This window comes from Dermacentor andersoni, chromosome 1 (genome assembly GCF_023375885.2).
Source record: "Dermacentor andersoni chromosome 1, qqDerAnde1_hic_scaffold, whole genome shotgun sequence".
NCBI classification, from domain to species: domain Eukaryota; kingdom Metazoa; phylum Arthropoda; class Arachnida; order Ixodida; family Ixodidae; genus Dermacentor; species Dermacentor andersoni.
The window spans coordinates 283,940,455-283,955,040 of record NC_092814.1 but is presented as its reverse complement, the minus strand read 5'-3'; the positions used below and the strand labels follow the sequence as shown (position 1 = coordinate 283,955,040).

The window sequence follows — 14,586 nt, the reverse complement described above, 5'->3', positions numbered from 1 at the left end:
TGTCAAGATTGGAGTCCGGCATGAATTAGAAGGTAGCTGGCCCATGCCGTCGTCCAACTTATCCACGCTGAGGACGTTGATGAAGGGAAGGACTGCTTCTCATCGAGAACGATGAATACGGGTTTATTTACAGTATTTACATGCAGTTCATCAGTCTAGCATGACTGCGAGAGAAAGTACGCCAGTCTAACACGACTGCTTGAGAGAGTGTCTCAGTCCAACATGACTGCTTAAGAAAAGTCAGTCGAGCATCCGCACAACAGCGGCTTGTAAACACTCGGTCCCCCCCTTGATTCCAAGGGGACGGAAACGTTCGTCTAGGCATTGTAAACACGCCGCCTCTCTCCGGGACGGCTTACACACACACACGCACGCACACACACACACACACACACACACACACAGGTTCACGGTCCGGTCCGGAACCGACGTCACACGGACTTCGTAGAACTCGGAGCTGCCCCTCGCAGCGCGACCGGGTAGCCATTGTCCTGCGTCTTGGTCGGCGCGTGGGAAGGGGTCCCCGACGACGTTGCCGCGCCAACTTCCCCGCTCGCGGCCGACCCGGTTGGCGGTGTCGTGTTGTGGCACAAAGCCTGCTTCGTCGAACTCATTCAGTCACAATGGCGACGAGGCTAGAGCGTAACGGTGGCGTTCCTTGAAAGTTGACGCCGCCGTCGTCGCAACTGGCTGGCAACACTTGCACCTCAGCTGGGCCGTTCTTAACACTGTCTGTCTGTCTGTCTGTCTGTCTGTCTGTCTGTCTGTCTGTCTGTCTGTCTGTCTGTCTGTCTGCGTTGTCGTGATGACGCCGTGGTCGCTCCTTTACTTGTACATCAGGAAATGAATGACGTACATCACATGACACGAAGAACAGCAACAACAACACTGAAGCGCGAGAGTGGAGCACGGCTGCATACACCCCTCATACATGACGCGTTTCGACGTTGGCAACATAGGGGGCCGCTACGCGCTCTAGTCGCTAAATTGCGTCAATTATAATCGCATTAACGTCGACAGGCATCTTGAGATGGGTTCTGCCATATTTCTTTTTTGTTCTTTTGCTTTATGTGAATGTCGAAACCTAAAACCTTTTTTTCAGTTCTTTTTTTTTAGTTTTTGAGTAACTTTTGAAAGTCTGTGCCACCTACGGTGATTTGTTCCGTTCCTACTGTCGTGGTCTATCGTTTGTCGCTGTTCTACTTCAGCTCATCCTGACCTTCATTGTGTCCTTTCTTCTTTCCTACATCCTATCTTCAATGTCTGTTTCTATTCCCACCATACTGAAGAGTAGGCAGCCGTTGTACCTCTTCCGGTGGCAGATAATTGCCAGCCTGCTACTTACCTTCTTTTTTGCTTTCTCTACATGTTTTAATAATAACAATAATAATAATAATAAAATAATAACAATAATAATAATAATAATAATAATATTTCGCAACGATACTATAGCCTCGTTATTTGTGACAGTGAATGGTTACTGTATCATTTGTGAGTCCATGTAGCAAGCGCTCCTTCATACAATCTTTTTTGAAACTTCGAACAATTTAGGTGATCGGCCTAATGATTAGGCGAATGAAAAAGTTAACTTGCGGTGTTAAGCAAACAAACGGACTTCGACTAAACCTCGACGAGCTGCGGTTCTTTAACGTGGTGCCCGTGAATTTAGGTAAACGAGAATTCTTGCATTCCGCCCCCAACGGAATGCTGCCGGCAATCCAACTCCTATGATTCCATGCTCAGCAACAGAATGCCATGGACCGTGAGTTACAACTGCGGCCGTTTAAGCGACAAGAGATGACAGTAATAGCGTGATTAGCTCGTCACAGTTGGAGAAACAATGCAAATAGAAGGATATAACGAGCTGCTCTAAATGTAAAAAAAAAAGGAAGAAAAAACACACCCGCGCTAAGTTGGTTTCTAAACGTCATAGCGTGACGCAACTTTGTTTACCTTTTCTCGTTTCAGGAGGGAGCAACACATTTCCAAGGTTTTCCTTGGGCGGCATCAGCGAGATCGTAGTCAGGATCAAAGAAGGACCGGGCAGCCTAGGTAAGCCACGTGAGTCCACTGCCAGAGCAAATAGGTTTGCCGGAACAGTATCGAGAAGATGTGTTTACAATTGTCACAAGCAAATTTACACGACACTCCTTCGCAATCTGCTGCGATCTACCGAAATGCCGGCAGAAAACAGCTAAAAAACAGCTCCCGTCCGTGATTCTTTCTGAGCTTTGACTCACAACGCAATGATGGTTTTGCTCGGGGTTACATAAAGGAAAGTTGACGTAATTCATATCACCGGAAACTGTAGTACCAAGTTCCTAAGTGGAGCGGCACAAAACAGTTTTTGTCCTTCAGGTCTGGCCTTCTTGCACCTGACGTATATTATAGCACAAAAGGGCCGAGCAGCGTCTTCTTCAACTCGCTTGGTTTCTGAGGAAAAAAAAAAAAAAAGAACGGGGCCACGGCGTTTGAGCCGCGTTTCCTTGTCTTGTGTGGTCCCTCGTGGCCACCGAAACGGGGAAAAATGTGTTCCTTTTTTTATGCCTCTGACGTGCCGCGCGTACTGTACCGTTTTATCCGTGGACAATCTTACCTCACCTCTGTTTGCGCCGGTGGCGTAACTCTTCGACTTGCACGGGGGTCACGCAGGCCAGCCGCTGTACCGGCTTCGGGGCGAAGATGCGGACGGCGACACGCTCACGTTCGGGGCGCAGGGTCCCGAGGGTCCCGAAATCCTGCGCTTCGAACGGGTGAGCGCCACCGAAGCCGACGTCTTCCTGCGACACGAGCTGGACAGAGAGGTGAGCACGCCAATTCCGCGCACTATATATATATATATATATATATATATATATATATATATATATATATATATATATATATATATATATATATATATATATATATATATATATATATATGCGATCTGCTAGCCTCCCGGTGAGTTCTTATGGTAGAGCGACCGCCCCGGAAAGGCGTTGGTCCAGCGTTCGATCGCCGGACCAGGATGAATTATTCTTCAACTGTGAATATTTCTTTCTGGGAAACCTATTTGCAGCTTCGTCATACTCTTGGGTGGGTGGAATTTTTGTTACCTTTCAAAAAAGGGAGAAGAAAGTAGCATCTTTGTATAGGATGCGACTTCTGACGCTTTACTACTGACGTCGTCATTGCAAGTTAATGGTAGACAGTGAAGTGGGAGGGAATCTGCAACGCGTGCTCTGCCATGTACAACCACGCTAGTCATATAAGGATGCTGTGTGCTTCTGTGTTTTCTATTCCTTTTTTCCCCTTGAGCTGGTTCTCTCGTACAAAGACACGAGCCAGTGATGTACCTTTTCTAACGCAACAGAACAAGACAATGAAGCAGTCACAGCAAAGACAGATTGGGGACGACTCAAACGGGGAAGGGTTATAGTCCAAACGGTCTCCCGACCCTTTTAAACGCGGGACTCCGTGCTACAAGCAGTGATATTCAACACTCTCCTGAACACGAAACATACATGCACCCTCTCAGGTAACGTGCATGAACGCTCGATATTGGCCATTATAGGTAAACGTCGATGACAGAGCGATATGCACCAGTGATACACGCGTCTTGAATTTCTGGGAACCGTGGCCGTGCAGCTATTGGCTCGTCCTGAGCTCAAATTGGAGCCGCAGGTTGAAGGTAGATATCCGATTGCGAGTCAGGCTGTGAGTTGCAATTCGTTACAGGAGAAATGGGACTCGACAATTTTTCTTTATTTGTAATAGATGCACGTCTTAGTTGTCCAGCACGTGGGAGGAGGGTTGCGCTGAGGAGAAAATGATTTGCGGAACTGTACGCGGCGTTCCTTTGCCTGTCGACTCAGTGGCGTACGGCAGCGGAATTCGCGCCCGCTGCGCGTATAACCAGAGTGATGCGCTCACCTACGGAGACACGACCCCGCGGAGCTGAGATCTGGTCCATGTCGCCCCAGGGAGCATCGCCCGGCTGGCGCGACCAGCGTGCGTGCGACACATTCCGTCCCCTCCGTGCGGGAAGTGGTACCGCGCCGTTTCGGGCAGGGTGGCTCAATGGCCGCAGATCTGGAGCGGTGATCTCAACACGTTCGACGCTCGAAGTTATCGGCCTGACATTTCGCCATCGCGCAGCGAGATATTTCCGCATGATTACCGAGTGACTCGCACGGTGCACAATGCGTATACATTCCTTGCGCTTCGTCTTATTTCTGTTGGTTTCGATGAAAAAAATCCGTAGTAACCATTTGAAGGCAGATGTCAAAGTTGGATGGAATCTGCTGCGCTCAGTTCACATCTTTTTTCTTTCTGTTCGGCTGCAACGCACGGGACATTTGGAAAACAACGTTCAAGCTGTATGTTAAACATGAAGAGATACAAAATACACAGTGGAAGGGGCAGGAAGGTTAGAAACTAGCAGATGCTGAGGGAGCAGGGGATACCTGCATTGCGGAGACGAGGCACAAATAGCGAAAGAGAAAGAGATATGCAATCCAAACGAAGAAGACAAACAGAATATGCCAAGAACGACAAAGAGCCTATTACGAACGCTGGGAACAGTCGACAGAGGGGTCGAAATTAGCGAAATTCAGAAGGCGCAAAGTATAGCTCGGTACAGATATAGTATAGCACCACTTACTTGCCCACTGTAAGCAGACTTGTCCATGAGATGAGACATTAAAAAGCTGCGTATACTCAGTGCATAACTGCAGGGCTTATTCGGCGCTGTAACAGTTTTTCATTGCACCGCCTTCGCTAGTGTTCATTATGTGGAATAAACGAAGAAGTAGGGGCATCCTTGGATTATAATGGCGGGCGGACATTGAACTCAGCTATTCGGCGGAAGTGAAAGAAAGTGGGACTCGCAATTCAGAAACACAATATTGCTTTCTAGAACATTCGAACTAAGATAAGCCTTAAGCAAAGAGCGCCTATCACGTATGCAGAGACAACTTGCACAGCGTGGGCGCATACTGGTGCTTGTCACGAGTCGGCTTCAGCATTCAAAGCGCGTGACCGGATCCCATAGGTAGAAGGTACTTTGTCTAAGCTGCGCCTACTAAATGGGTCACGCTGTGGAGGGGAGCTCAAACAGATGGCCGGGTCGATTGTGACCTCGCGTGAACAGAACTGTGCGGACAACTTTATTGGAGCTTACTGGGCGCCAGAATTTCTCATTGTTCAGCTAGCGACGGGAACCTACGCACATATGTTTACGCGCCAGTGAGTTGATGCTCGTTAATTGACCGGAAGTCCCGCGAAGTGGGCGATGAACCGAACGAGCTCACGCAATGATATCCCCGCATCCGAGGGTGCGCAGCTCCTGATAAAATTCCGCACGAGCATGCGCAATCTGTACGTATACGTGGCGAAGTACCAGCCATCATTTCACGCGCCCGTACTGGCGCCGGTTCTCATTCTTTTTCTTTCAGGTGAAGGACTCGCACACCATAGTCCTCACTCTCACGGACGGGCGCTTGCCCGAAGGCCAATACGTAAGTCCCAATACCACCGCTTTTCATGTTGTCTATGCGTGTCATCCCTGTTTCGTGCACAGTTATAACCCATCTTTTCTGCGCATGCGCGGCACTAACGCAGCCAGTAAGCCGTCGTAGGGCGAGCATGCAAATTCGGCCTCGTTACGCCGTCAGACGCACGCGTGTACGCCAGACCCTCCGTGCAGGGGTCTTCGAGTGCAACCCCGAACGCGTTCGTTTAGGGGATGCATTAAAGCCGGTGGACTGGCCCGCGTTCAGCGGGGAACCAGTTTCACCGGCGGTCGCCGCTGTTTGGGCACGCACTGTCACGAAACTGGCTCGCCTCGGAGGAGCCGAAGCGATGCGTCTGCGGTGTTTGTTCCGAAGGCTGTTCGTTTCGGGTTTGCTTCCCTTCTCTCTCTCTCTCTCTATCTCTCCTACTTTTTTTTGCTTTTTGTTGCCCTGCACTATAACGATAAGTAAGTAACGGCCCGCTGGACTTTCCGGTAGCTGGGTGCGGTCTCGGAGGCAGCTTTTACCGAGATGTTTGTGGGCAGAGAATGACGCCGTGCGCATTGAGGGAGCAAGTAACGTGTCGCAGCGAAGACAAGAGCACAGGTAAGAAAGAAAGAAAGAAAGAGAGAAAGAAAGACGAGCAAAACAAATAACGACGCTATACTGAAATGACTGGCGTGACCTGTTTCCTCGGAAAACCAATCCCGTAATGGCCACTACGTTATACAGCGTTTCTTCTTCTCGCCATAATTTGTCGCCATTGCGTTACGCGCGCGTTCGAGTTGCAACAATATCACAGAAAAACAATTATTCATTTATTTTGTCTTCCACAGATCACACAGACGATGTTAATAATCGTCGATGACGTGAATGACAATGAGCCAGTATTCAAGCAGTACAGAAGCACAATCACAGTTCCAGAGGTGAGTTCCGTTTCGCTTGAAATACATTTTTGCATAGTTTTCCATTTATTATCCCTATAATTAAGCAAATGCTGGGGTGTTGCGTGCCAAAACAACGATATGATTATGAAGCACGCCGTAATGGGCGACTCCGGATTAATTTTGACCTCGCGGGGTTCTTTAACGTGCACCCAATGTATGGTACGCGGGTGTTTTTGCATTTCGCCCCTATCCAAATGGGTTGCCGCGGCCGGGATTCGATCCCGCAACCTCGGGCTTAGCGGCGCAACGCCAAAGCCACTACGCCATCACGGCGGGTCTCTTGATCATCGCCCTATACAGTATATTCACTAAACTCCACGACAACTCGCCACGTTTTTTGGAAAGCACTGCGAATTCTCACACGTGGACATGGCTCTAAATGAATGTGTAAACATGTGTCAGTAGTAAAAAATAATTGACAAAAAAAATGCCTTGTAGCTAACGGTATTACAAACAGTACTCCAGAATTCCGTGACATGCGCACGAAGAAGGAGGCGTGTACGATGCGCTAGCAGATATGTAATTAACATTGGTAAGCATCGTTATTTAATTTCTAATCCACATTTGCTTTTACCTCCCACTGTGTCAGATTGGAACTTAAAGCATGACGCATTTCGAAATATCCTAATGCAAATTCAATGTGTGGTCGTTCAAGCAAGCTGAACGCTGTCATGTTCAATTCGCAGGACGCCTCACCACATGTCATTGATACAGTTGAAGCCATCGACCGCGACCAAGGTCCTTTCGGCCAAGTTATTTATCAGCTACAAGTGAGTACTTCTCCTGTTTTTTCCGAATACATTTTTGTGAAGAGAAGTCACCAGGATGATTCGTGAATATTGGGGAAATAGGGTGGCTCTGCAGAAACCTATTAAACGTATTGGAATTTTTGAACAACAAAAAATGTAAGCGTAATAACGAAGTAAACCATATATAAAAAAAGAAAAGCCAGGTAGAGCAACATCATATGCCACACTAAGGAAGAAGCATGTATAACGCAAATGCGTACGCTGTTTTGGAAATGAGGTTTCAGAAAGCTTTGCATTCAGCACAGAAGAAATATTGTGATGGCGAATATTGCTTGGCCTCAGTGGGGCATTGTTCTGACTTCCGCTCTTCTCTTTAGAACACGGACCCGGAAACGACGTCCACATTCTCAGTGCACCAGGATAAAGGAAAAGGCATCATCTCGCTTACCGGACCACTCGACTACGAGCGCAAGTTCATCTACGAACTTCGTGTCCTTGCCATTGTAAGGATAATCACGATTATAGTTGTTATTTCCCACTGCTGCACGTGGTCACCATGTTCGCTGAGTGCATATATTTTGATTATCTAATGCCACTCTCATCCGCGCTTACATCCTCACAGAGGGACACATCGGCAAATAACGTTGTATTTCAACGCAGTTAATTTGACTCATGCTGTAACACCCATGCGCTGGTGAACTATGCATTTTCAGTGGGGCACCGTGCTACATCCACACCGACCAACCTGTGGCTCAAGTGTTACAAGAAAGGGCTTAATTTTTCTTGCGTCATTTATTCGCAGAAAGATTTGATGACAATGTACTGGTAGCCAGAGCATGCGACAACTGTTATGCTCGTGTCGCTTCTCACTAGCCATATGACTTGACGGTGGCTGCAATTACTCCAAATTCGTTTTTACTGTAAGACGTCGCTAATGATCGTACTGAAAGTTCCCTAGTTTGACTATAATTGTAAATGTTGCTTCTGAAGCCACGTCGTTGCGCGTGCTGGTCTCCGCAACATACGCGTCTAGCTGAATTTGCCTGACGCAGATTTTCCCATGCAAGAAGAAGTAGAGAAAACGCTTTAAAAAGACGAAGCACGAACTGAAATATAAATGAAAACTACAACCCTAACTGTCATTCTATTGCATAAAAATAATCGAAAGCAGTGTTATTCCTTAAAATTAAATATTTAGCATTTCTTCGACAAGTCTAACGCTGTGAAATGTGCTTTTTTGAGTACGGCAAGAATAAAAGGAAGAAGAGATGTGACGGCTGTCATTGCAGTAGAGCGTTGCAACTTTGATATTCGGAAATTCATGCTCCATATTAATTTGGAATAATCCACCCATTTCTTGGCCGATCCCCCATCGTGGGTAGGAGCCACACACGTGTGGACAACAACAACAACAACAACAACAACAACAACAACAACAACAACAACAACTTTGATCCGATTGACAGCATCACGAGCGTTTCCCCCCAAGGGAAGAGCGGCCGGGGGGGGGGCGCTTCTGGATATGGGACGTGTTGGTCCGCGCCGCTTTGTCCACAGGAGCATTCAGTGTCTGGCCATCTCTGTCCACACATGAGACCATGCGCGTGCCGCACACAAATGCCGTATGCGTGGGCTCCCGATTCCATCTGCGCATTTGTTTCAGGATCGTGCCAACGCGGGTCCCCGGCACACGGCCACAGCCGTGGTGCTCGTCAAGGTGGACGACGTGGAGGACCAGCCTCCCATCTTCACTCAGGTGCCTCCGGTGACCAGGATATCTGAGGATCTGCCACTGGTAAATATGATTATTGCGCAGATAAGCATTTATAGATGTAAAAATGGCCCGAAAGAAAAGTGAGGACTCTCGCGCAATGAAAAATCTTGCAGAGGCGGGATTTCGTGCAATGTTATGTCAGATACAGCCACATCCGGTTGCCACATGGAAAGTCACAAGGATAGTTTAAGTTACATTCCGGCTGTCGAGTCGAAATGTGTGCGTGTGTGCGTGTGTGCGTGCCGTGTTTGTGTGTGCGCGTGCGTGCGGGCACAGCTGTGCGACAGCTTACTTACCTGCTTGGAGGTTTGAATTCTGGTTTCTGTTTTTTCTTTCCAAGAACTCTGTCGTGCTCACGGTGAAGGCGATGGACGGTGATCGTGGGGTGAACAACGCTATTCACTACAGCATCGTTTCAGGTTGGTGAGAACAGCTGAAGAAAGAAAGAGAAAAATTATGAAGGCCGCTTGGCACTCGTTTACTACCGCCACTACTGGTCACTGCTTAATGTAATTATTAATCAGGGGAAGGCAAGCGAATATGATGAAGAACAGGGGAATAGCATTTTGATTTTCTGAGTATACCTGTGTTCTTATATTGTAACGCTCTGAATAATAAAAAGAGCTCTAAAATAAAGCGAATAACATGCTTTGAAGAAAAATGTTCGAAGGGTGAGCGTGCTGATGGTTGTTTTTATTTATTTGTACTAGGTGGCAACGAATTGTTTGCTATCGACCGTGAAACGGGCGTCGTGTCAGTCAAAGGACGCCTCGACAGGGAGGCGACCGAAAACAGGAATGGAGCATTCATTCTACTTGTTCAGGTGCGCCTTTCCTTGATCAATTTTTCCTTCCAATCGCGCTGCTTCGATAGGTTTTTGGTAAGGTCGACCTAGCGTCCTCCAACGAACGAAGCTACACTACACCTAAAATTTTATTCTTCCCTTTGCTACCCAGGTGCCTTTGGATACGAGGACAGCCGAAATCATTCTTAGCAGTCGTAGCACCCGTCATCGTATATGGTTTCTTGCTACCATAACTACAATCAGCAATGACTGATAGTTTCCCAAAGTTGGGTAGCGTAGAGTGTGCGCAGCTACTGCCTGCGATGTTTGCACAATCAATCAATCAATCAATCAATCAATCAATCAATCAATCAATCAATCAATCAATCAATCAATCAATCAATCAATCAATCAATCAATCAATCAATCAATCAATCAATCAATCAATCAATCAATCAATGATTTACCGTGCCCAGGCGCAACCCTGAGGTCTGAGTGCTCATCATTGAAAACACAAAAAAACAAATACAAAATAAAAACTGCAGAGGAATATAAGTAAAAAAAAAATACCCATTGAATAAGAAGAACAATTATGAAGAGAAGAGTGTACGTACAATAAAGCGCAGGATAAATAAAAAAAACGACGAGAAAACAGGCAGTTGAACAATGTGTGAAACAACGACTCAACAACGCAAAGCTTGGAAAAGAACAATGACAGCGAGTTATGAAAAAATATCGAGTTCATAATTATAAAGCGTTATAAAGACTCAGTATTCTCGGAACGGTTTAGTATTGGTGATGACAGACAAGAACACGGAAACGTCTATGTTCCCTGGTAATCTTGCGCGGAATAGGAAACATAAAACAATCGGGATGTTTCTGGCAGGTGAGGATACCTTGAAAAGAGTTTGAAAAGAAAGAGGAAGTCAGCGCGATTGCGTCGGCACAGAAGTAAGGGCAATGTCAGTAATCCGACAGTGCTGGAACAAGGTCCTCTGTCCGTGATAGCAGAGTGGTCATCATATATGCTTGGAAACTTTTTCTGGACTCAATCTGTAGTGATGATGATGATAATAACGTAGATATCACCTTAACACATGTGATATAAAGCACTTGACACAAATGATGGTTCAAACTGTATTTCTTTTTGTTTACTGCGCGTATCGCGCTCTGCCACAACAGGCGCAAGAGGTGTCCGGGAAGGTGAGGCCGGCGCCGAGCACGCGCACCGAGGTAACAGTGCTGCTGACAGACGTGAACGACGAGGAGCCGGCGTTCCGCAGCCGGCGCTACATCGCCGAAATCAACGAGAATGCGCAGATCAACGTGCCCGTCAACTTTGTCGGAGAGAGCGTGCCGGAGGTCTTCGACCACGATCAGGTGTGTTGAGGGCTCGCGGGCTGGCTGTCTCGAGCGCTTGGAAAAACGATTAGACCGCTACTCGTAGCGCCACCTGTGACGGGCAGCGGCTGAAATCGATCGTTCCAACAACGTGCTGTCACACATCAGTCATATGGCAAGGCGCTTCGCGGTGGTTGTGAAGACGGGCGAGAAAGTGAAATCGCGCGCCATTGTTTTGAAGTGCGCCACGACAGTTGCACAAATACGGCCGGGTACATTCTGAAAGTAGCATCGCATGCTTTTCTTTTTAAATATCTCGTAAAAAAAAAAAAAAAAATAAGACTACATGCTGAGTAAGAGTTGTTCGAGACGAGTACTCACCTACATGAAGCGCATTGTTTTTCTTCTACGCAAGAAAATACGCACTAAAAGTTGAAAAACAAATAAAAAGTTAACATTTAAGGCTGCCTCTTTCTGTCTAACTCGACAGGCATAATCAACTCGTCGGGACTTTCCGGGGCGGAAGTGGCAGTATCTTGAATCGAACCCTGGGGCCGGTTCGAAACGAATAGAAACATGTTCTTTACAATAAACGACCCCTGGCGACATTCGTACCTCGATGTCTCAGCAGGCATCTCGAGAACTGGATGGGGCCATGTAGGTGCCGCCATGGTGTTGCGGCGATTATGATGCAAAAGTGTTTGTATTCCAGTGAAAAGCTATGCTAGCTTTTGTACTATGCTAGCTAACGCCCCTCTGCGCTTCGTGCCTTTGCAGGGTAGCAACGGCACCTTCCAACTGTTCCTTCAAGAAGACAATGGCGTCTTCGACGTCACGCCCGCCATCGGTGTCAACGAGGCTTCCTTCATGATCCGTGTTAAAAACCCTGATTACTTGGACTACGAGCGAGTCAAGGTCATGAACTTCAAGGTACGCACGCAGTAGGAAGTCCACACGGTTACTGCTGTTCGCAGTTATGTGCCGCCCCACGTGAAATGAACGTTTGTTTAAATTACAGTCCGCTCTCTGTGCGCGGCACTACTAACTTGACCTAAAGGTGCTATGTAAAGCGCGTATACAGTTGCGAAGCTAGCAGCCTGCGATACTATTACTTGGTGTGTCGAAGCACTCCTAAATTGTTAATTGTTCCGTTTCTGTTGCTGTGTAGTAAACGACAGATGCTCCGTCTCTTACGCACATTCGTCGTGTACCTCGAGTACTGTAAGTGTAATAACGTTCGTACACTTTACCTTCGCGGCGTTTCCCGACACAAGTATTTGTAATTATGGGCACAATATCGGAGACACAGATGCAATGCCAATGGCACAGTCTTCCTCTAAATACAAGACCAATGAAGTAATAGTACAGATGCTTTTCTCGACAGGAAATAATTCGGCAGGCAGATATATACGCATAGTTAAGCGGGGATTAGAAAACGGCTAAAATCTCGCCGCATGAATCCTTTGTAAATACTAATATAGGTCAGTGTGGAAGTCTGTTTTTTTATTTTTTCGACATTTTTGGTGGTCATTGGTGGTACCGTTAGTGGTATGCCACGTCTGGAAATGCTGAAGAGCTCTGGGACATTATGACGGCGAATAGTACCGCCACTACAAGAACTAATAATTTCATGATCGTTAAACATAAAACCTTCTTAGCTAGCTTGTACAGGAAACTAGGAGAATGCTATGGACACCTTTGAAACTACGAGGGACACCTTTGAAACAAAACACACTGCTAATCATTGGACTTGCTGGTTCTGGTACCTCGAAAACATTGCAATGTTTTCTAGCTCGAGGTGTATTTCGCGGCTCTCGTTTTTTTTTTTTTTGCTTTGCGTGCGTATCCTTGTCTTCTGCGCTGCAATATCTTTGAATAAATACAAAAATAAATACACCAATACCTGAGATTCCAGCGCGCGCGCAATCCGTGCCTTATGGTGACGCATGCAACGTGCACTGCGCGTGCACTTTGCATTGCTAATTTTGCATTGCATGTTTCACGCAAAAGTGTACGAGTGTCGCGGAATGGTTACTGACTCTATACCTATATAGTAGAGTCCAAAAACGCGAAAGCGAGTGCTCGTACGTGACTGCGGCGGCATTCATCGCCGTTCGGCATGCAGATCGTGGCGCGGGAGATGGTGTCCAACCAGCCCAAGACGTCGACGGCCGACGTGACGGTGCACATAAAGGACGCCAACGACAACTTTCCAGTGTTCCGCGAGGACTTGTACCGGGCAACCATCCCCGAAAACGCCGCCGCTGGAACTGTGGTCGCCGTGGTCAGGGTGAGCACACTGGGCCTCGCGAAAGCTCCCCGTGCACACAAGGGAACCATGCAGGGCCCGCATTCACAAAACGCTCTCACGTTAATATTGCTCGCAAGAGCGGATTCGATCCAATCATCGTGCTGGACATATTATTAGCGAACGCTGCCAGCCTACGGCAGAGAGCTCTTGCGAGCGAAGAGCGTAGTGTATTCGGCCCCTAATCAATGAATGTCTTCACATTTCGCGGGAGTGCAATGACTGCGTTTGGCGTAAGTGGGGCGTATATGAGGATAATCACGCAAATTGTGTTCCACTGCGGAATCGGCCGAACGGGCTGAGTTTGAGGGTTTTCCTTTCAAGTGATTTTCAAAGAATGGCGTATGAATGTCAACAATATTCAAGGTGAACGTGCAGTTTTTTTTCTTCAAATTACTGTATAAGTACCCTCAATTTTCTCACCTTGCTGAATAATGCTGACGTCGCATGCGTATTTTTTTTAGTACTCATTTTTTATGAAGCATGTCCCAGAGTGGTCGCAGAAGGCAAAACGAAGATGTCGCGTCATCAAAATTGCTCAAGCAAGCACGCACGTTCTTGAGTGACACGGGCAGGAAGCAATTATGATGCAGATAAAGCATCTCCTAATATCTTTTCTTTTTTTATTTTGTACTGCTCGCTTATCAAATTTATAAAACCTATTTTGCGGTGACATTTTCACAAGCCTCACTTTTCACATGCTCCAGATGCCGCCATTTCTGCGAGCGAAGGCACTGGGGTATATGCGCATGCGTAGATGCCTTACTCATGGTTTCGTCGTATCTCTCTTGCAGGCTGAAGATGCCGACTCGGAAATTTACGGCACCGCTGGAATCCGTTACACCAGCATCCGGGGTCAAATAGCCGACAAGTAAGCAAGCGCGCATTATGGCGGCTTTTGTGTGCAACGTCGTAAACAAAGCCACAACGAGCGCAGCGTGTGCTTGAGATGCGCCGTGGCTAAACAAAACGAGCTGTGGGGTCACTATGATCGCAGCGATACTGTTTACTTGAGGAGAAACGGTCGCGACGCAGTGACACACAGCAGTTACAGTTTACAACGAATCTCAAGAACGCGGACCGCGTAGCCCCTTTAAAGTGTTCAGCCCCTTTCGTAAGTCGTCACAGTGCAGTGCGATTTTTCGATCGCGTGCAACCTCCGGGCGACCTCTGGGCACACTGATGTCG

At 47.3% G+C, this 14,586-nt stretch overlaps 1 protein-coding gene across 2 annotated transcripts in view; it reads left to right on the top strand.

The window, feature by feature from the left end:
- Window positions 1-14,586, top strand: part of Cad88C (cadherin 88C) — a 170,368-nt gene that overhangs the window by 120,098 nt on the left and 35,684 nt on the right. For both annotated transcript variants that reach the window (XM_050196665.3, XM_050196663.3), the window contains exons 3-15: window positions 1,969-2,052; window positions 2,653-2,804; window positions 5,439-5,501; window positions 6,332-6,421; window positions 7,129-7,212; window positions 7,569-7,694; window positions 8,855-8,986; window positions 9,306-9,384; window positions 9,676-9,788; window positions 10,932-11,129; window positions 11,868-12,020; window positions 13,216-13,380; window positions 14,193-14,269. In XM_050196665.3, coding sequence (XP_050052622.2) covers window positions 1,969-2,052; window positions 2,653-2,804; window positions 5,439-5,501; window positions 6,332-6,421; window positions 7,129-7,212; window positions 7,569-7,694; window positions 8,855-8,986; window positions 9,306-9,384; window positions 9,676-9,788; window positions 10,932-11,129; window positions 11,868-12,020; window positions 13,216-13,380; window positions 14,193-14,269 — 1,516 coding nt within the window. The remainder of the gene's footprint in view (window positions 1-1,968; window positions 2,053-2,652; window positions 2,805-5,438; window positions 5,502-6,331; window positions 6,422-7,128; window positions 7,213-7,568; window positions 7,695-8,854; window positions 8,987-9,305; window positions 9,385-9,675; window positions 9,789-10,931; window positions 11,130-11,867; window positions 12,021-13,215; window positions 13,381-14,192; window positions 14,270-14,586) is intronic.